This window comes from Coregonus clupeaformis, unplaced genomic scaffold (assembly GCF_020615455.1).
Source record: "Coregonus clupeaformis isolate EN_2021a unplaced genomic scaffold, ASM2061545v1 scaf0035, whole genome shotgun sequence".
Classification (NCBI taxonomy): Eukaryota; Metazoa; Chordata; class Actinopteri; order Salmoniformes; family Salmonidae; genus Coregonus; species Coregonus clupeaformis.
In genome coordinates, this window is record NW_025533490.1 from 216,904 (window position 1) to 240,000 (window position 23,097).

The 23,097-nt window shown below is 45.2% G+C and overlaps 1 protein-coding gene across 1 annotated transcript in view; it reads right to left on the minus strand.

Moving 5' to 3' along the window:
* Positions 1-23,097, minus strand: part of LOC121557597 (elastin) — an 89,899-nt gene that overhangs the window by 27,928 nt on the left and 38,874 nt on the right. The window contains exons 6-26 of the mRNA XM_041871159.1: positions 8,490-8,615; positions 8,139-8,261; positions 7,872-7,913; positions 7,455-7,487; positions 6,439-6,483; positions 6,157-6,243; positions 6,015-6,062; positions 5,852-5,914; positions 5,486-5,596; positions 3,989-4,036; positions 3,778-3,867; positions 3,597-3,653; positions 3,400-3,507; positions 3,103-3,138; positions 2,916-3,008; positions 2,753-2,788; positions 2,210-2,296; positions 2,007-2,042; positions 1,764-1,844; positions 1,612-1,647; positions 1,461-1,496 (exon numbers count right to left, since the gene is read on the minus strand). Coding sequence (XP_041727093.1) covers positions 1,461-1,496; positions 1,612-1,647; positions 1,764-1,844; positions 2,007-2,042; positions 2,210-2,296; positions 2,753-2,788; positions 2,916-3,008; positions 3,103-3,138; positions 3,400-3,507; positions 3,597-3,653; positions 3,778-3,867; positions 3,989-4,036; positions 5,486-5,596; positions 5,852-5,914; positions 6,015-6,062; positions 6,157-6,243; positions 6,439-6,483; positions 7,455-7,487; positions 7,872-7,913; positions 8,139-8,261; positions 8,490-8,615 — 1,422 coding nt within the window. The remainder of the gene's footprint in view (positions 1-1,460; positions 1,497-1,611; positions 1,648-1,763; positions 1,845-2,006; positions 2,043-2,209; positions 2,297-2,752; positions 2,789-2,915; positions 3,009-3,102; positions 3,139-3,399; positions 3,508-3,596; positions 3,654-3,777; positions 3,868-3,988; positions 4,037-5,485; positions 5,597-5,851; positions 5,915-6,014; positions 6,063-6,156; positions 6,244-6,438; positions 6,484-7,454; positions 7,488-7,871; positions 7,914-8,138; positions 8,262-8,489; positions 8,616-23,097) is intronic.

Sequence of the window (23,097 nt, forward strand, 5' to 3'; positions counted from 1 at the left end):
CTTAATGTCCTTTGTCTGCGCTTATAGACTGTGCTCTTCAATTTAAACCACAGGTCTTCAATGGGGTTCGAATCCAGAGACTGAGATGGTCATTGCAAAATGCTGATTTTGTGGTCAATTATCAATTTCCTTGTGGATTTTGATTAGTGCTTGGGGTTATTGTCTAGACAAAGATAGCCAACGATCCACCACCATATTTTACTGTAGGTGTCACGCCCTGGCTCTGGGGACACTTGTATGTTGAGCCAGGGTGTGCATTTCATTTGTGTATCTAGTATGTGTATTTCTATGTTGGCCTGAGTGGCTCCCAATCAGAGGCAACGAGTGTCAGCTGTCGTTGGTTGTCTCTGATTGGGAGCGATATTTAAACTGTCTGTTTCCCATTTGTGTTTGTGGGATCTTGTTTCAAGTCTGTTTAGGTTAGACCGTGAACTGTCACGTATCGTTTGTTGTTTTTGATCGTGTCTCTAATTAAAGAGTATGTTTGCCTGCAACGCTGCGCCTTGGTCCTCCTCTATGTATGACGATCGTGACAGTAGGTATGAGGTATGTTTCTGCATATGCTTCTGTTTTCAATGCTAAACCCTCCACTGATGTGCATGGCCAAAGAGCTCTTTTTTCATGTCATCTGACTATAGCACCGGTTCCAAACTAAGTGCCAATGCTGTTTATCAAACTCCAGGCGGTGCTATAGTCATATGACATGAAAATAGAGCTCTTTGGCCATGCACATCACTGGTAGGTTTGGCATTGAAAAACGGAAGCATATGCAGAAAAGTACAAATGCAGAAAAGTACCTCATCGCATTTTTTATGTTATACTGGTCCTGTGGCTCTTGTTACGGTCAACGGCATCATGAACTTTATCATGTACCAGGACATTTTAGCCAAAAACCTGATTACCTCTGCCAGGAGGCTGACGCTTGGCCGTAAGTGGATCTTCCAGCAAGACAATAATCCCAAGCAGACATCCACAAAAAAATTGTTAATTGACCACAGAATCAACATTTTGCAATGGCCATCTCATTCTCCGGACTTGAACCCCATTACTTGAACCCAGTCGTTTGAATTGAAGAGGGCAGTCCATAAATGCAGATGAAGGATATCAAGGATCTGGAAAGATTCTGTATGGAGGAATGGTCTTAGATCCCTCCCAATGTGCAATCTCATAAAATATTTTCGAAAAAGGCTCAATGTCATTATCCTCATAAGGGGAGGGTGCTGGAGTATTGAAAACAGAGGTACCAATACTTTTTTAATTACTTTTAAACAAAATATCTTTCTCTGAGCAATTGTATTAATATAAAATAATATAATTTCCCCATTGTTTTGAGAATATAGCTCAGTAATTGCATTATTTATTTCATACAGTCTTTTTTGCTCATCTTTATCAAGAGTGCCAATAATTTTGGACCTGAATGTATTAGTTGAAGCTATAGGTGTTTGGTTACTATAGTCTACCTCCAGTTCCTCCTAACCCTGCTCTTCCTGGAACTCCTGTGGTGGAGGGTGACATGAAAACAAGGGTTAGTTAAAAGTGGACAGACATTTCAGCATGAGTTACAACTAATGTAGCAACTCTGATGTTGCTGTTGCGAGTGATGTTTCTTACCATATTTAGCGGCTTTGGCCGCAGCTGGATTATATCCTGAAATGTAAAACGTTAATACATTCAAAAGGAAATTCCGCCAAGCCATTACAGTACACATACAGTACAGTCAAACTACATTACATCCTGCACCCCAATGGTGCTCCTTACTGTACCTCCAGCCCCAGCTCCTGGTACTCCTCCTGCTCCTCCTGATCCAGCACCTGGGAGCCTGCCTGCACCTCCTCCTGGGAGTCCTGTGTAGAGGGACACAAGAAAACCATTGGATTTCAGAGGCATGTCTAACTAACTTCAGTTAGTTAACAGTGGAACTAAATGAGTTAACAGTGGAACTACATTTCAGCATGAATTCAATCAATGTACCAATTCTGATGTTGTTGTTTTGTGTGATTATTTACCATATTTAGCTGCTTTGGCCGCAGCGGGATTATATCCTGAAATGCAAAAAATGTATCCCTCGTGATTTTTATAGTCTAAAGATGATTATAGATTTTTGCCAAATATAACCATCTAGCTTACAATATCATATCTGACACACGGTAAAGAGCAGCACCACTGAGATGAGATTAGTGTTCACTATGTAGTATACTTTTAGGCTCACCTCCAGCCCCAGGTACACCCCCTTCTCCTCCTGGTACTCCTCCAAGTCCTCCAGCTCCTAGGCCTGCTCCTGCACCTCCTGGAACTCCTGTGTGGCAAGACAAGACAAGAACAGTTAGTTAAAGGGATGATCTGCAGTTCAAACAATAACAAAGCACCAACCCCACCACTTTTTTGGTAAAAAGCTGAGGGATGGGGATGGAGAAATGTATGCACGCTCAAATTTATAGACAGCGCTACAGACTGACCATCCATGATATCAACATAATAGTTTTAACACTGTTTTGAGGCTATGCATTTGTTTACAATTACAAGGTCTACAAACAAAGGAGTAAAACAAGTTTATATTTTGGATTCTGATGGTACGACAGTTCAACTAAGCTAAGGAGACATCTATAAGTTCTATTCTTCAAGAATCAATATATCATTAATTGAAAAGTCTAAAAATGGATGTAGCAACTTCTGTTTGCCCCTTTAAAGGTGAACAGAAATATAAAAACTATGTACCACCTCTGATGTTGCTGTTTTGAGAGATCTTTCATACCATATTTAGCAGCTTTGGCCGCAGCAGGGTTATATCCTGAAATGCAAAAGTTTATACATTAGAAACCCCAATCACAAAAAAAATATGCAGAATTCTGAACCAACTAAACTCACTGTAAGAGGCCTATCAGATTTTGATGTTGTACAGTTACTTTCATATGTACCTCCAGCTCCTCCGGGTACCCCTCCAGGTACTCCTCCTGCTCCTCCTGCTACTGATCCAAGACCTGGGACGCCACCTGCACCTCCTGGGACTCCTAGGGTGGAGGGTCACAAGAAAACGACTCAAATTCAAAGTAATGTCTTACTAGTTAAAACTCTGATGTTGCTGTTCTGAGTGATGTTTCTTACCATATTTAGCAGCTTTGGCTGCAGCAGGATTATATCCTGAAACGTAAAAAATGTAAAATAAATTAAATTAAATTTCTGCCTGACCCTAGGCCTTACTCTGAAAATCTTTCGATATACTCTCACTCTCAGTATAGATCACAAAAAGAGTGAAAAAGCTATATGTTTCACTTGTATCCTCTGAATATCTAGTAGTAGTAATGTTAACTATCTAGTAGTTTTGTTTGGTGGTACTGTACACTGTCAAGTACAGTAGAAGGTCAGAGGTCTCTTTATCACACACTCTCTTTCTCCCCTCACCTCCAGGGTAAGCTCCTGCCGCTCCAGGGTAAGCTCCTCCCGCTCCAGGGTAGGCTCCACCTGCACCGGGCACACCACCCAAACCAGCACCAGCACCTGCACCAGCACCTGATGGCAAACACTTCAAGAGTTAATAGTTGAAGTAAACACTGTGTCAAAAAGCCCAGTTTCAGTAGGCCTGTGATAGCGAACATTACCATATTTAGCAGCTTTAGCCTGAGCCTGGGCCGGGTTAAGACCTCCTGTCCCCACACCTGCAGAGAGTGGGGGAACATAGACATTAGCGTTACAGGTCTCAATTATAATTCATTTAAGTAATAGAGAGCTCTTAAAATATATTTTCACATATATTTATGTAAGTGTTCTCCAAAACCCTACCAGTTCCAATGGGATATCCAGGCTTGGATCCAGGACCTCCTTTTCCCCCAGGAAGGCCTGCTCCACCACCACCACCAAAGCCCCCGTATCCTGAAACAAGTGGAGAGAACCATCCACTGTACCGTACTGCTTGTACTACACACACATGTACAATTACACATACATGGAGACACACTACTTAAAACATTTACATATTAAAAACTTTCTGTACCAAATGGAAGTTTGCCTCCAGCTCCTCCAGCTTTCGCTCCATAGCCACCTGTGGAAACCATGGCGACAAACAAACGGTATCAGTCTTGTATAGAGTAAAGGTTTTGAACATCCACTAGCACGCTGTCAGAAAATGAATTACTACTTCATTGTTTTTGAATGGACCTTCGTTTTAAATTATTGATTTATTACCGATTTATTCAATTTCATTCCAGATCCACCCAAGACATAAAACCACACAATTATACTCTATTCTGTTCAGCAGTAAACATTAATACATCTACTGTAGAGGGTTAGTAGTTCTACATCATTGTTAAGGTTTGAGCCCAGTAGGTCATAGCTGAAGCAGTTTGGGTTTTTAACATGTGTAAACACAGCTACATTTGTTTCTCATCAAACAGGTGTTGATTTGATTCAGCAGTATGACCTAGCCTGCTACAAACATCGAGACACATTCAGAAAACTAAACTACGGAAAAGACAAGGAGGCATTGTCAGTCCACTCAGATCTTACTATTGCCCCTGAGTGACTACAGATCTGAGAGGAGCCCAAAGGAGATCTCTAACCTACTGTATGCTTTTGGCTGCATGACACTATTCCTTGTGAGGGACCACATACAGTAAATAACTAACTAAGACCATGTTGTCTTAACACACATAATATTAACTGACATTGATTGAAGTGGTGGTCCCTTACAGGGAATGGGTGTGAAGCAGCTAACTTACAAAGAATAAATGACAGAAGCAGTCACAATTTTAGTGGGTTAAAGTTCGGAGGTATTGCACTTTTCAGATTCTCGAAGCGTCTTAGAGGGGAAGGTGGTAGAAGTATCATTCTGATTTTGAGGTCTTCCTAGAACGTGATGATGTGACTGCAACAACACATGGTGAAAAGGGCAACAACTCAGTTTTGAAGATGAAAGAAAACACCCTTGTCCCAAAGTCAGGATCTGGGCCTCAAAAAGAGAACGATTCGATTCTCAGCAGCCAATTCACAATGATAAACCCACCATACATAACCTGAGGCCTAGAAGGGGGGGTACCCTTAGAACCGCTCGTGCACGTGGCCGTTCAAGGACCGTGGCCGTGTATGGGGCTGTGCTCATGGCCATAATGGGGGTGATGGGGATAAGACATTCTGTGCACTGGAGGGAAAGGAACTGTAACGCACGGTCAACATTCTGTCAACTTAATTTATACAGACCACAAACATTTGACATTTAACATCCATTAAACACTGGGATGAATGACGTTCAGGGACAATAAGATAATGAAGTCATAATTGTTTTTAAGTAACTAATGGAGGATTGCCACCTCCAGTTTACCTACACACGCCAAACGACAATACACTTGTTTTAACACTAGCTATGTGTCCATTTCTATAGATTCCATGATGTCAATGCAAGACTGGAAAATGTTGCTTCATTATCAACATTGTACCTGTGAATTGATAATAGAAAATAAATCATTAGTAGTCATTAAATTGTCCGTTGACATACCTTGTGTTTTGGGTGTTTTGAGTGGGTATCCATGGAATACTCCTGGCTGCATTGGTCCTCCGTAACCAACACGACCTGAGCCTCCTGGTCCCTGCTGTCCTCCACCTGGCACTGTAGAGGACAAATCATATCAACAGGCAGACAGACAGACAGACAGACAGACAGACAGGCAGACAGACAGACAGACAGACAGACAGACAGACAGACAGACAGACAGACAGACAGACAGACAGACAGACAGACAGACAGACAGACAGACAGACAAGACATGAAAACAATGTGATCTGTAGATGTATGTATGTTACAGGTATCCCAATCAAATGTCATGTCATCAAACATGTTTTATTAAAAGCATGATTGACTTACATGATTTGGGATTGAGTCCGTTCCCAGTGGCCACACCGGGCAACACTCCACGACCACCAAACCCTGCAGACATGAAGAGGGGATCAGAGAATTAGCAAGTGAATGGAAATCACAGCATGTGATTCATGTGGGTTTGACTTTCAGAGAAAGAGAAGAGGCACACCTTGTCCTGGCACCTGGCCACCTTGGTAAAGTCCAGGAACCCCCACACCTGCAAAGACCAATGAAATCAATTATTTTATACTGCATCCAATGGCATTCATCAGATTTTGTACACATGCATAGTCATAGAAACAAACGCTCACCTGGCACTCCTCCTTTTGGAGCCTTTCCTTTTCTGGCGCCAGGTCCAAGCCCACCTCCAGGTAGGCCAGTCTGAGGAATAACAGGTGCTGAAAGAGACACATGGGAGAGACATTACATACTGTAGTTACAACTACTCATATACTAGTGAGTCCCCAGTCAACATTGTGAATCAGCGTAGCTACATTACACATCTAGAGGATAATGATAAAACATTGAATATTGTCAAGACAAAAGGGTAGGACTGGATGGCATGATTTGAGCTTTGTGTGTGTGTGTCTTACCTCCTGCGGGCACTGCAGCTCCTGTTCCTGCGCCTCCAGGTCCCCCTGAGTTTGTCATCATCATCATCATCATCATCATCATCATCATCATCAACAGTGATAAAAAATGTGGACAATGCTAATCTTTATCCAGAGTTGTTCTGAGAGGCAGAGGCTCTATGGAACCCCCACATTCCGTATAAAGTGCACTACTTCTGACCAGGGCCCATAGGACTCTGGTCAAAGGTAATGCACTATGGAGGGAATAGGGTGCTATTTGGGACACAGTCCACAATAATGCATGGCATTCGTCTTGCCTCATCAAATGCTTAATTTCGTTGGCTCTTTGGTTATCCCCTACGCAGGAAATGAGCTCTGGCTCTTGGGGGCTTGGCAGTCGGGTCAAACGTTTTCATCTATTTGTTTAACCTTCTCTTTCTATCTTAAAATCCACCAATCCTTCTCTCCAATGAACAGACATTACGCAGTGCCTTTAGTATGTGGTGAACGAACGAGGGGATTCAGAGAAACAAGGGAAGACTGGCAACAGAAAGAATGGAGAGGAATGCTGCTGTTCTGTTCTATCTGAAAGGGGTTTGGATTGTTTTGTTGGAATGCCATGAAAAGAGTCAATATAGGGTTGAGGAGCATTGCACAAGAGCTGTATCGGCCTGTGACTGAGGGCCTTGTCGACTGCCAACCAATATTTAAGCGCAGGCTCTTTGCCATAATGCTAGACCATGATACCCTTCATTGAACATGTAAACACATACTCTAAAACAATGTAGGCAATATTGTTGCTTGATCTATCTAGACTACGCCAACCTATAAATCATGTCAAAAGTTTGGATGCAATTGATGTGACATTTTGTCTCACAGCATGTGAGCACACAAACCTATATAAGTTATTGAACGCTTTACAGTTAGAGAGTGCTTTTTAAGAAAGTAGCTCACTAGTTCTAAAATGGCTGCTGCGACTGTAGGATTTCAATAGGTCACGGGACCTTGGATGCCAACATGGCGCCCATGCCACTCACCTAGACCTGGCTGTAATCCACCACCGCCATAGCCTGTAGAGAAACACAGAAACAAAATGGAGGTTGGTTTATAGTTTGATGTGATTTATGTGTATTTGGTTGTTTTATAGCTTTCCACAACACAGAGAAATCCATAGCAACATTATTGAATGGCAGTAAAGTGTTTTTTGATACAGACTCCACCCACACAACCCTCTAGTCTCAGGCCTGTGTTTCTCAAACATGTTGGCACCAGGGACTGGCAAGCCATGGTTCTCCTCTTTGGAGTACAGCTTTGGTTAAAACTACCACTTGGAAACGTGAGGACTTGTAAGCTATAGTATCTATCACATGGACCGCTGCATGAATTTCACACAGCATGGGAGTTGAGAAACAAGCCCTAAGGATCTCTCCTGTCTTGTGTAGTGTGTACTGTACCTGGCTGTAGTCCACCCCCGGGCAGTCCTCCTGCACCATAGCCTGAAAGAAACAAAGATTTATAGCTCTGACATATTGCAAAATGTATATTGCGAAACATCTCACCTAGCTATCGTAAGATGAATGCATTAATGCTCTGGATAAGAGTGTCTGCTAAATGACTAAAATGTAAATGTAAATTGCAATACTATCACGTAGACCAATGCTGGTCCACAGAAGGACAGTAGAGAAACATGGCTTTGAGAATCTCTTCTGTCTGTACAGTACCTGGTTGTAGTCCACCTCCAGCTCCATAGCCTGGCTTGGGTCCTGCCTTCTGTCCCAGCCCACCTCCAGGGAAGAAGCCCCCAGCACCACCTCCTCCATACGGCGAGCCTCCTCCATAACCAGCTGAGAAAAGGGGGGGGAGAAGCCATGAGCAGGGAGGTGTGGTTATTAATCCAACCCTTTAACACTCTCAGTGTCTCATTGTGTCATATTGTGAAGCACTCTAATGTGGCCAGGAGTTATGGGTAGCCTAAGTGGTAATTTAGCATAATATTAGCTTGAACAGCACTAAGACACAGGGTCAGTACTACTGGTGGTCCAAGAACCTTAAGTGACACTGTGCTACTGTACCTCCAGGCTTAGCGTATCCTCCTCCAAGGGCTCCTGCTCCTAGACTGCCTGCTCCAGGACCAGCTCCATATCCTCCACCACCAAAACCACCGCCACCGACACCACCAGCACCAAGGTTTCCATAACCTCAGAGAGGACAGGGAGAGAGAGTAGGAGGCAGGGTTAGTGGACAACATCATTTTAGATCCACATAGAAGTGGATAGAAAATAGAGGTTTGACTTGGTTGTATATTGTAGGTCTGAAGGAGTGCTGGTGGTGGTAATGTCAGATTTTGACCACTAGAGGGAGTTAGAGGCTGAGAGAGGAACAGCTCATCTCCAGTGGCTGCCGCGGGCAACAGGGTTTAGGCAAGCTGCAACAGTCTCTATGGGGAGAAAAATGTATTCTTCCCACATGGTAATCATACATAAATTAAGTCATATTCTAGCTTGGGTTTCTTATTGCTGACAAGAACAGCGGGAGGGGGAGGCGGGGGAGAAAGGGGGAAAGGAGGGGGAAGGTGAGAAGAAGGGGGAGAAGAAGGGGGAACGGTGGGAAACTCAGGCAGCGAGAAAAGCTGTCTTTTTGCCACCTTTACATATTTCACAATCCTAAATCAGCCGTTGACCTGTGGCTAAACCCTCACATTGTAATTCATTCAATTACAGACAGTAAGATAAAAACAATCCCCCAAAAAACCTCATCCTCCACATTACACGATAACTAACAAAGACACACGGAGCCAGCCACCCCTGACATAAGTAGCAGATCATTCAGTTAATGGACACTCCTACTGTAGTGAACTTAATTTACGTTTTAATAGGGCGATAAAACATGACCAAAACAACATTAAATACTTTAACAGTAACCAAGAGTCATGACCTGGATATAGTTGGCATTAGCAGGCCGCCCCAGTCTCTGGCCCTGGGAAGAAGGCAGTGCAGTCTAGCTGTAGACAATAGGTAAATGATTCAGCTCAGTTAGTCTCTCGTGACAGAGTTAACAAATAAAATGTTAAATTGAGGAGCTAGCTGACCAGCGCACACGTGAGTTTTGGGTGCCGAGATAACTACTCAGTAAACACAACTTGCTCCGTAACCTCCTCCAGCCCAGAGGGGCTCTGTAGGGGACTAAGTAAGTCACTGGGAGTGTTAGTAGGATTCTTATAGTCTATTAGCAGTAGCTGGGCCGCTGGGCCTCTAGGTTTTACAGGGGTTGTAGTGTGCTGGGTTGATGAAGTGGACAGAACCAACATGTAGTCCAGTGTAAGCATGCACCCCTGGAGTGGACTACAACCTGATACAGGCCTACAATCTAAGTACTGGACATCCCTGCAGGGCTGTGTGGCATACGGTAGCATAGAGGTTGGAGAGTTATATCAAATCATATAATCTTAATCTATCCTAGGCTAAAATTATTTTTTTTATTATAATTTTTTTGACTAAATAGAAATGACTTCTATAAAAGTCCCAGACTAGACCAGAAGAGACCTTGGTTTGGTCTTGGTTTGAGATGTTGTAGGCTGTGACAAGGGGGTGAGAAGAATAGCCAAATGCGAGGCTTCTGAGAAACGAGGGAGGAGAGAGGGAAGAGAGGAGGGAGATGATTCCGGAGATGGCCCAGCTGTCCGCAGACAGCGGTGGAGAGAGGGAAGAGAGGAGAGGAGGAATGCAAGGGGAGAGAGCGATACAACAGGACAGGGTTTCATCCTCTAGTCAAAACAATTGTGGGCAACGTCATCCCCACAACACTAAGCTAGGTCCTCCAGACCTCCTCCTATTCCTGCTCCACCTCCCACTGCTCAACCGACAGCTGACATGTGGAGGTGATGAGGAGAGAAGAGAAAGAGGAGGAGGAGGAAGATGAGAGACAGACGCTAAGCTAAACAGCCTCGTACTAATCCACCTCCTTCAAACCTTCTTTTCATTCCATTGCTCAACCAACAGACATTCTTAGAAATGAGGAGGTGATGAGGAGGAGGCAGCACATGGCTGAGGAAGAGGCAAGTCTGGGTCATTCGTTAGAGGGTCGTTCGTTAGTCTGAATGGTACAGTACACTCCCTTGGCCTGGGGTTGGACAGCCAGTCAATCTAAAAGCTGTTGGTTTTTCATAACTCTCAGAGACAAAAGACCAGCACAAAGGGTTGGAATGTCTCACTGGCAGCTCTCTGTTTAGGAGAGGAGCACGTCTGAGGTGTGTGTGTGTGTGTGTGTGTGTGTGTGTGTGAGAGAGAGAGAGAGAGAGAGAGAGAGAGAGAGAGAGAGAGAGAGAGAGAGAGAGAGAGAGAGAGAGAGAGAGAGAGAGAGAGAGAGAGAGAGAGAGAGAGAGAGAGAGAGAGAGAGAGAGAGAGAGAGAGAGACAGACAGAGAGAGAGAGAGAGAGAGAGAGAGACAGAGAGAGAGACAGAGAGAGAGACACATACACAGTCTCTCTCTTTCTCTTTGGCTGTGTGAGACCGCCACCTGCTACACTGCTCTGAACCCTCTGATCACAGACCAGGAGAAGAAAGGCAGACACCACCAACCCTTCCTGAGAGGGATTGTATGTGTGTGGGTGTGAAAGAGAGAGAGAGAGAGCGAGAGAGAGAAATAGAGAGAGAGAGAGAGAGCGAGAGAGAGAGAGAAAGACAGAGAGACAGCGAGAGCGAGCGATGTATATATACATTGTTACAACACTGTATACAGTTGAAGTCGGAAGTTTACATACACCGCCAAATACATTTAAACTCAGTTTTTCACAATTCCTAACATTTAATCCTAGTAAAAAGGCCCTGTCTTAGGTCAGTTAGGATCACCAATTTATTTTAAGAATGTGAAATGTCAGAATAATAGTAGAGATAATGATTTATTTCAGCTTTTATTTATTTCATAACATTCCCAGTGGGTCAGAAGTTTACATACACTCAATTAGTATTTGGTAGCATTGCCTTTAAATTGTTTAACTTGGGTCAAACGTTTCGGGTAGCCTTCCACAAGCTTCCCAGAATAAGTTGGGTGAATTTTGGCCCATTCCTCCTGACAGAGCTGGTGTAACTGAATCAGGTTTGTAGGCCTCCTTGCTCGCACATGCTTTTTCAGTTCTGCCCGCAAATTTTCTATAGGATTGAGGTCAGGGCTTTATGATGGCCACTCCAATACCTTGACTTTGTTGTCCTTAAGCCATTTTGCCCCAACTTTGGAAGTATGCTTGGGGTCATTGTCCATTTGGAAGACCCATTTGCGACCAAGCTTTAACTTCCTGACTGATGTCTTGAGATGTTGCTTCAATATATCCACATCATTTTCCTTCCTCATGATGCCAACTATTTTGTGAAGTGCACCAGTCCCTCCTGCAGCAAAGCACCCCCACAGCATGATGCTGCCACCCCCGTGCTTCACGGTTGGGATGGTGTTCTTCGGCTTGTAATCATGCCCCTTTTCCAGTAATGTTTACTGTTCATTTTTATTGTTTATTTCACTTTTGTTTACTATGTACTTCACTTGCTTTGGCAATGTTAACATACGTTTCCCATGCCAATAAAGCCCTTAAATTGAATTGAATTGAGAGCGGAAGGCAATAAGAAAGAGAAGAAGAAAAAGAGTGTGGACAGACTCTCATACCAGGTTCAAAGACAGTAGAGACAGTAAGTCACCACAGGACTCAACTTTCTCTGGCTCCAACATCACTGGATCTCACTTTTATAAAACAGCTGAAAGGGAAGCTACTCTACAGTAACCGTAATGCCCTCAAAGTCATGTCTCTTTCTCTTTAAGGGTAAGAGAACACAGCAACATTCTCTGTCCGGACCCTTGCTCATTGGCAACCCTCCACAGATTGTATCATCGAGACATATAAGACCTCAGTACAAAAGCCCTTTGTTTTAGTCATATTTATCCAAAGCTGTCAGCTCTAACAGGCAGGCCTTTGTCTTAGGCCTATTATTACAGTATGTCAGTTCAAACAAACATGCCTGTCTTAGCTCACACATTAACTTGTTGGAAGCGAGTGTACTGCAAGACCCAAGTTTGTTTGTTGTAACGAACCACACATGGAAACTCTGTCGACCTGACCTTGACTAGCTGTGAAACACACTGTTTTTCCTCCAAGGTGCTGTTATTTGATGTTTAGACATTCAATTAGCAGATTAATGACAGGTCATTATAGTTAACGTGAGACAAAATGGCTGTCTGTCTAAGTGAGACATGCGAGCCACAGCAGAGCCATGGGGCTAATGGAAACCAAACCGGCAGTGGACCCCAGACAGAGAGAAGCATTGAAAAGGTCAAAGACAGAGGGGACAGAAAAACAATCCTGCACAGAAGAGAGAGAGCTGCAGAGCCAGGAAATTATAAGGTGACTGATACATTTTAGTCATTTAGCAGACACTCTTATCCAGAGCGACTTACAGGAGCAATTAGGGTTAAGTGCCTTGCTCAAGGGCACATCGACAGACTTTTCACCTAGTCGGCTCGAGGATTAGAACCAGCAACCTTTCGGTTACTGGCACAAAGCTCTTAACCACTAAGCTACCTGCCTCCCCAGTTTAATGCATCATACTTTCCCTCTGTTTGAAACAGCACTACGTGTGGTGTGTCAAGATAGGTTTAACGTGTTAGTGTGATTAACAGAGAATTTCCATTCAGAATGGATCTCTTGTTGTTGCAGCTGTGCAGTCAGTACCTGGTGAGGTAGGATATGGTGTTTTTATTGAAGCCGATTAGAAAAAGTATATTGGGCACAGCATACTTTCTTCGTAAATTAAAATGTGACGAATGACAAATTGGACCAATGTACCTATCACATACTACATAGACATTGGACTGTAGCTGGCCAGACATACTGGCAAAACAAATGGGTGCTTTCAGGTCATTGATTCTGTAGCTACAGTACGGGTCATGTAACGGAGAACAGTGGGTCTGGTTTCAATAGTGTCTCTAAAACGTTACCACATAGAGTTTAGGCAAGGCAATAATCAAGAGTTCTCAGACCTCTCTCTCTCTCTCTCTCTCTCTCTCTCTCTCTCTCTCTCTCTCTCTCTCTCTCTCTCTCTCTCTCTCTCTCTCTCTCTCTCTCTCTCTCTCTCTCTCTCTCTCTCGCTCTCTCTCTCTCTCTCTCTCTCTCGCTCTCTCTCTCTCTCTCTCTCTCTCTCTCTCTCTCTCTCTCTCTCTCTCTCTCTCTCTCTCTCTCTCTCTCTCTCTCTATAATCTAGTCTAGTCTGGTGAGATCGGGTCACAACGGCTCTGCACATCATGCCTGTTGTGTTAAAAGGAGCAGGCAGAGGGAGCCAAACATGAAGAGGAGGGAATGAAAGATGGATCTGCTCTCCCCACTCTCTCACTTCCAGCCTCTTCTCTCTCTCCCTCTCTCTTCTCTCCTGTCTTCTCTTCTCTCCCCCCTACCCCCACCCCCACTATCCTATCTTGGAACCAGCTGGGGCTGGTGAAAGGTTTAATTTAAGAGAGTGGAGAATTCCATGGCAGGGTTCCACAGTAACTGGCGGCAGGCGGGGCAGTGAGAGTGGAGAGCGAGACCTGGGATAGGAGCTTCAGAACTCCGGAATGCCCAGGAGATCTCTGGGACCTCTTCCTTGCTGTCTCTGTCTCCAGTGGAGTAGAATGATCTCACAAACATGACAAGAGTGTGAGACTGCAGTCACGGTAGATTATCGAGGCCAGAGATTATAAATGTGGAGCCAAACGGAGCTATAGGCTTCTACTTTCCCAGCCCTGGCTCTGTATGAGCATGTTGGGCAGCCCGGTCGCTATAGAATAGCTAGAGAATGTGGAAGGATGTGGACAGATGATATGGTAGGATAACCAGGTTTACAGTCAGCCATGATCTAAAACCAACACTGGCAATAATATTGCCAGTGAGATAGTCGGAGATTGTTCTCTGATGTTCTGATAAGGCGTGAGTCTGAAATCCTGTGGATTGGGTCCCCGTGTAGCTCAGTTGGTAGAGCATGGTGCTTGCAACACCAGGGTTGTGGGTTCGTTTCCCATGGGGGGCCAGTATGTATGCACTCACTAACTGTAAGTCGCTCTGGATAAGAGCTTCTGCTAAATAACTAAAATGTAAATGTCTATATCATTAAAGCTAAAATCTGCTTCCATGTCCTTGGAGAGTCTGTGGTTAGCTGTGACTGACAGGTGGACTCCAGCCTCAGCTGTGGATTGATATAAAATTCCACTTTGTAGGCACATTACACATCATAATAGATGTATTACACTGTCATTACAGCCAATGGTACTAGTAATCAAGTGATCATGATGTAGGATGATGTAGTGGCTCCAAGTTCATTTGGGTATCAAAACAAATCAAATGTAAATTGCCGAATACAACAGGTGTAGACATTACCGTGAAATGCTTACAAACAGCCCTTAACCAACAATGCATTTATTTCTTAATAAAAAAGTAAAATAAAACAACAACAACAAAAAAGTGTTGAGAAAAAAAGAGCAGAAGTAAAATAAAATAACAGTAGGGAGGCTATATACAGGGGGTACTGGTGCAATGTCAATGTGCGGGGGCACCAGCTAGTTGAGGTAGTTGAGGTAATATGTACTTGTGGGTAGAGTTAAAGTGACTATGCATAAATAATTAACAGAGTAGCAGCAGCGTAAAAAGATGGGGTGGGGGTGCAAATAGTCCGGGTAGCCATGATTAGCTGTTCAGGAGTCTTATGGCTTGGGGGTAGAAGCTGTTGAGAAGCCTTTTGGACCTAGACTTGGCGCTCCGGTACCGCTTGCCGTGCGGTAGCAGAGAGAACAGTCTATGACTAGGGTGGCTGGAGTCTTTGACAATTTTGAGGGCCTTCCTCTGACACCACCTGGTATAGAGGTCCTGGATGGCAGGAAGCTTGGCCCCAGTGATGTACTGGGCCGTACACACTACCCTCTGTAGTGCCTTGCGGTCAGGGGCCGAGCAGTTGCCATACCTGGTGGTGATGCAACCAGTCAGGATGCTCTCGATGGTGCAGCTGTATAACTTTTTGAGGATCTGAGGACCCATGCCAAATCTTTTCAGTCTCCTGAGGGGGAATAGGCTTTGTCGTGCCCTCTTCACAACTGTCTTGGTGTGTTTGGACCATGATAGTTTGTTGGTGATGTGGACACCAAGGAACTTGAAGCTCTCAACCTGTTCCACTACAGCCCTGTGGATGAGAATGGGGTCGTGCTCAGTCCTCTTTTTTTTCCTGTAGTCCACAATCATCTCCTTTGCCTTGGTCGCGTTGAGGGAGAGGATGTTATCCTGGCACCACACGGCCAGGTCTCTGACCTCCTCCCTATAGGCTGTCTCATCGTTGTCGGTGTGGGAGTGATGGTGTGGAGTTGTGCCTGGCCATGCAGTCATGGGTGAACAGGGAGTACAGGAGGGGACTGAGCACGCACCCCTGAGAGGCCCCTGTGTTGATGATCAGAGTGGCAGATGTGTTGTTACCTACCCTTACCACCTGGGGGCGGCCCATCAGGAAGTCCAGGATCCAATTGCAGAGGGAGGTGTTTAGTCCCAGGATCCTTAGCTTAGTGATGAGCTTTGAGGGCACTATGGTGTTGAACGCTGAGCTGTAGTCAATGAATAGCATTCTCACGTAGGTGTTCCTCTTGTCCAGGTGGGAAAGGGCAGTGTGGAGTGCAATAGAGATTGCATCATCTGTGGATCTGTTGGGGCGGTATGCAAATTGGAGTGGGTCTAGGGTTTCTGGGATAATGGTGTTGATGTGAGCCATGACCAGCCTTTCAAAGCACTTAATGGCTACAGACGTCAGTGCTACGGGTCGGAAGTCATTTAGTCAGGTTATATTAATGTCCTTGGGCACAGGCACTATGGTGGTCTGCTTGAAACATGTTGGTATTACAGACTCAGTCAGGGACATGTTGAAAATGTCAGTGAAGACACTTGCCAGTTGGTCAGCACATGCTCGGAGTACACGTCCTGGTAATCCGTCTGGACCTGCGGCCTTGTGAATGTTGACCTGCTTAAAAGTCTTACTCACATCGGCTACGGAGAGCGTGATCACATAGTCATCCGGAACAGCTGGTGCTCTCATGCATGCTTCAGTGTTGCTTGCCTCGAAGCGAGCATAGAAGTGGTTTAGCTCGTCTGGTAGGCTTGTGTCACTCGGCAGCTCGCGGCTGTGCTTCCCTTTGTAGTCTGTAATAGTTTTCAAGCCCTGCCACATCCAACAAGCGTCAGAGCCGGTGTAGTACGATTCAATCTTAGTCCTGTATTGACTCTTTGCCTGTTTGATGGTTCGTCGGAGGGCATGGCGGGATTTCTTATAAGCATCCGGGTTAGAGTCCCACTCCCTAAAAGCGGCAGCTCTACCCTTTAGCTCAGTGCGGATGTTGCCTGTAATCCATGGCTTCTGGTTGGGGTATGTACGTACGGTCACTGTGGGGACGACGTCATCGATGCACTTATTGATGAAGCCAGTGACTGATGTGGTGTACTCCTCAATGCTATCTGAAGAATCCCAGAACATGTTCCAGTCTGTGCTAGCAAAACAGTCCTGTAACTTAGCATCTGCGTCATCTGACCACTTTTTTATTAAACGAGTCACTGGTGCTTCCTGCTTTAGTTTTTGCTTATAAGCAGGAATCAGGAGGATATAGTCAGAATTGCCAAATAGAGGGCGAGGGAGAGCTTTGTATGCGTCTCTGTGTGTGGAGTAAAGGTGGTCTAGAGTTTGTTTTCCTCTGGTTGCACATTTAACATGCTGGTAGAAATTAGGTAGAACGGATTTAAGTTTCCCTGCATTAAAGTCCCCGGCCACTAGGAGCGCTGCCTCTGGATGAGCGTTTTCCTGTTTAGTTATGGCCTTATACAGCTCATTGAGTGCAATCTTAATGCCAGCATTGGTTTGTGGTGGTAAATAGACAGCTATGAAAAATATAGATGAAAACTCTCTTGGTAAATAGTGTGGTCTACAGCTTATCATAAGATACTCTACCTCAGGCGAGCAAAACCTCGAGACTTCCTTAGTATTTGATTTTGTGCACCAGTGGTTGTTTACAAATATACACAGACCGCCACCCCTTGTCTTACCGGAGTCAGCCGTTCTATCCTGCCGATGTAGCGTATAGCCCGCTAGCTGTATGTTGTCCATGTCGTCGTTCAGCCACGACTCGTGAAACATAAGATATTACAGTTTTTAATGTCCTGTTGATCGGATAAGCGTAATCATAGGTCATCTAATTTATTTTCCAATGATTGAAGATAGCGAATAGGATTGATGGAAGAGGCAGTTTACTCGGTCGCCGTCAGATCCTTACGAGGCACCCCGACCTACGTCCACGATATCTCCGTCTCTTTCTCCTGCGAATGACAGGGATTTGGGCCTTGTCGGGTGTCTGTAGGATATCCTTCGCGTCCGACTCGTTGAAGAAAAAATCTTAGTCCAATACGAGGTGAGTAATCGCTGTCCTGATATCCAGAAGCTCTTTTTGGCTTTAAGAGACGATGGCAGAAACATTATGTACAGAATAAATTACAAATAACGCGAAAAAACACACATAATAGTAGAATTGGTTAGAGGGCTGTAAAATGGCAGCCATCTTCTCCGGCGCCATCATCATAAATGGTGCATTCTTGTGTTACTAGCGCACGATTAAGTTGGATCAGGACAAGGAGGAGTGACGTTAGGTACTAGAGGTGTTTCCAGAACGCGTGAGTGGGACACACCGTAGCTCTCCCCGTCATCGCTCTTCCCACTCCCCTTATCTCCTCCTTCATCCCCCTTTCTCTCCCTCTGGTGACCTCCCCTGCTCCTTGTCACTTCCAGGTTCTCCAAGCCATCAGTCATGAAGCAGCTATGTGGAGTGGATCTACGACGCATGCTGGACTAATTAAACATACACACACACTTGCGTGCACAAACATGCACACACACCAGCACACACACACACTCCCCTGGTTGGTGACAACAAGCCAGGCTCTGAGTCGGCGGTGAGCCCTTTGTTTTCTCCTTCCTTTCCATGGAGTCATAGTCAGAGAGAGGTCCCAAAGCCCTGTCCCTGCCAGAGGACCCCAAGTACTGAACTGTCAGAGAATTTTGGCTTCTACAAACAGGACTCTGGACTTCTCTCATTCAAGTTTGTGTCTTCGGGCCAGTGTCCAGGCCCAAATGAGTGGAATAAAAGCTGGAGGAATTGGAGGCATTTTTTGGACCCACCTAGCCTATTTCCTGGTTTTCAAACATTGTTGAGGATCATTATTTTCATTTGGTCGTTATAAGAATTGTTCCGGGTTCTGATTTGTTTGTCCTGCGGTTGATGTATACTCTGTGCCGAGCCTGGCAGCGATGCACGTGTTCACATAAACTAGCTAATACACACCCAAATACACCAAGACACACACACACACACTCTGAGGGGGCGAGCAGCTCTTTCGAATGGCTCCAATTTACAGGCTGTTGTAAAACGATCCATTGGACTTATTTACATTTTAGTCATTTAGCAGACGCTCTTATCCAGAGCGACTTACAGTTAGTGAGTGCATACATAATTTTTTATACTGGCCCCCCGTGGGAATCAAGCCCACAACCCTGGCGTTGCAAACGCCATGCTCTACCAACTGAGCTACATCCCTGCCGGCCATTCCCTCCCCTACCCTGGACGACGCTGGGCCAATTGTGCGCCGCCCCATTACAGCGAAGCCACCGGGCCAAGCCTAGCCTAGCCGAGCCCTGCCTAGTGACGTCCACTCACTCACTCACTCACACACACACACACACACACACACACACACACACACATGCTTACATATAAACTTCCACTTCAGCGCCGCCTGCTTCTAACTAACCCTCCCACCAAACCTCCTGTGACGAGGTGTGTAAGAAGGAGTCAGGCGCAGGAGGTAAAATACCGAAGTCCAGAGTTTAATCTGTTTGCATAAATCAAACGCCCCAAGCGTCAAACGAAACTGTACAAGGGAAAACATCCACCTTGGCAAATAACACAGTGAATAGTAGCTCAACCGAGCTACACGCTCTCACAACAAAACAATCACTCACAAAGACAAGGGGAACAGAGGGAACACTTATACACATACTAATTAGGGGAATGAGCACCAGGTGTGTGTGATTGACAAGACATGACAAGTGGAGTGATGATAATGGGATCGGCAGTAGCTAGTACTCCGGTGACGACGAAAGCCGAAGCCTGCCCGAACCAGGAGGGGGGGCAGCCTCGGCGGATGTCGTGACACCTCCATCCTCCATCTCACCATGACAACATCTGTCTTATCACATGCCTTCATGTAAAGAAGTTATTACACTTGATTACCGTTTTGCTCATTCATAAAGAGCAGTGTGCGTCATGACATATGAGTGAGTCATGACATATCCACTCATTGAGTTTGCGATGAATTACATCATTGTTTATGCCACAATTCATACAGTATGTCACCCGTTGCTCTTTTCCCTTTCAAACAGACCACACAGCCTCCTGCTCCCCCTGTCTTTAGGCTCTCCTCAGTCTTTCTTAAGGCTCTGTACAGCAGAGAGTAGAGAAAGAGGTTCTGACGTGCCGCTATCCTGGTACTTTTTCATCCTGGTCCAAAGGAATGCCACAGTTGCTGTGCCAGGGCTGAGCCCTGCTATAATGTGTGTGTCTGTGTTTGCCTGCTTGCGTGTGGGGGCAGGTACACATGTTGGCCAGTATGAGAGATGGGTCTAGGGATACAGTATACTCCTGACATATTATTATTATGTCAGGAGTATATCCCTAGACCCATCTCTCATACTGGCCAACACGTGTACCTGCCCCCAAACACAAGTAAGCACACACAGGCACACACAGGCACACACACACACACACACACACACTTTAACCACAAATACCTGCTCATTTCTGTCCATTATTTATTATGTCTGAGGAGAGCGATGGTCAAATCATGCAGGGAGAGAAAAACTGTCAATAAATGGAGCCAGTGACCATGGTAACATCACCCTGCTGAATATTTATGCCCTCCGACGAATATTTTTCTGACCAGTCAGGGTTGAGAAATGATACTAGTATTAAACAGGTCAGTGTCTTGAACACACACTGTGGCCGAAATCTGTCTTGCCTACTACTTACTACAACTACATACTGTGTAATCATACTAATTTACATACTATTATTTACAGCATAATGTTTAGTAAAAACATATGCAGTAACCAACAAATATCTATACTGAGAAGGCGTCATCTAATGTGCAATTGCGCCTGTTCCTCGCCATTCGTTCATTTTTGTTGAGTGCGTCCCTTTCTCTGTCAAACACAAGTGGGTGTGAAAAGAAGATTATCTTCCTCAAGAGTGGGCAGCCTAAATGAGTATGACATCATGGCATTTAAAGCATACAACATTTTCAAAACTATAAACTATAAAACGTTATATTTTCGCATACCAAAAAGCCCACTATTAAGAACGCAAGTATGGGTATTCGGACATGGCCCTTGTCACTCACACACTCACTTACACACTCACACACTCACAAACCCTTCTCTCTCACACACACACACATTGTGAGTTCAGGTTCATCATGTCATCCTCAAAAGGATCTTTAGAGTTCGCTGAGGGATCACACTGAGAGAGCGCTCATCTGTCAGTGATGAACAACACACTACACAATAACACAACAAATCAAGTCATAACATGATACGGGCAACAGACATACACAGCAGGTATCAGCTAAGACACCCACAAAGCATCCTTTACAATGAGTATAGGATAATAAACCTACCCACATTTCATACAACCCCATTAGGCCTATGTGTTAAAGCTTGTAACAGTATGTAGAGTTGGGAGCTGCATAATGCAACCAGCTTTCCCAAATAATAGGGTGATATCATAGCTATAAAATCTAGTTAAATTATCTAGTTTGACTATGATTGATTCATACCATGTTTATTCCAGGCTCCATTTTCTTGCACTTCGATACTGTGCCAACAGAAGACTCAGGCCTATGACCTAGGGCTCTATTCAATCTGTATCGCTGAAGCGTTATAGATTGTGCGATAGAAATGTAAAGGTAATTTCCGATTGAGCCGACATATATGCTGTAACGTTGAACTTCTGCGATACGGATTGAATAGAGCCCCTAGTCTGATAGTGACTGTAACTGAGGTCATTCCAGTGATGATTTAGCTTTATGGACATCTGGGGAAATGGGAGCAGAGAGATTTCTCCATCTCTGCATAAACAACACTTACGCTGCTCTGCCAGATGGATGCGGAGAAAGCTGCTCGCTCCAGACCAGAGCCACTGGCAGACAATGTGCAGGGGAGAGGTTGGGGCTGCACAGGCAGACACACTGGCAGGGTTAGGAGAGGGGAGGGAGGGGAGGGAGGGGGTTGAGGAGAGGGGAAGGGAAGGGAGGGGAGGGGGGTGAGGAGAGGGGAGACTGTACAGGCAGGGGAGAGGGCTGCTCGCTTTAGACCCACTGGCAGCAAACCATAAAGACAGGGGAGAGGTAGAGGCTTCAGTCCAGAACCACTGGCAGACTGTGTGTGGGAGAGAGGTGGAGGAGACCAGGCCAGGAGACACATGGGGAGAGTCATCATCTTCCACTGACCGCAAACCGCTAATAACTGTGAGAACATGGTCAGCAGAACGAACAAGACCACAGGAACACAACCACAAAGAGACCATCGTGAGAACACAGTTGGTACTGAATATAGTAACTTGTAGCACAAGGAAGTCAACTTGTGTCATAATACAGTATTCAGTTTAATCTTTAAGATACATTAAAGCAACAGATACAATTCCATGAGAAAACCTGCAAGACTTTATTCCACATGACCTCAAACTGCGCCCCTCCGCCCTTCTCTATCGCCCACACACTTTCAATATTAAAATAATAATGCACCGTCCCAACGATGGAGGATCACTTGATTTCCAGTTTTTAAGCAAACGTTTTTTCAAAATGATTGACGAAAAAATTATGGTCCAACCCATTGGGTATCTCACCGCACCCTCATATGCCATGTCTTATAACATGCAGATAGATGGATTAAAAGTGAATTTGACAGCCAACTTTCTAACTCTCTAACTAACAACAAACACAACTTGAGGGATGAAAAACATGAGGGCTAGGTTCCCTTTTAAGCCTACTGATATGAAAACCTTGTGGTCTCCAGTATTGGCCTCAGTGTCTCAGGGCTGGAGGCCAGGCTCAAGTCCTGGCCGGTGGAAGGCCATTCCAGGAAAGGACAGTGAGGGAGTGGGGGACGAGGGGAGGGGAGGAGAGGGAGAGGATAGGGAGGTGATGAGAGGGGAAGGAGAAGCAGGGGGTGAGGAGAGGGCCCTTTGAGGAGGGGAGGAGAGGGGAAGGAGAAGCAGGGGGTGAGGAGAGGGCCCTTTGAGGAGGGGAGGAGAGGGGAAGGGGGTGAGGAGGGGAATGATGGGAGATGGGGTGAGGGGGTGAGGTAGAGCCTTCAGGGAGATGTGGCCTGTCACAGTGTGGCCAGGGTGTCTCTGAGAAGATGGGCTCATTACACACCCTCAGGGGCCAAGGGCCAACGATGTGTCCCCAATCACACACACACACACATACATTCCCTATGACAGCTCAGAGGACAGGTCTGAGCTCTGCTAATGAGAAACATGTGCACCAGGAGACAAAGGATGCATCCCAATTCCAATTATAGTGCACCACTTTTGACC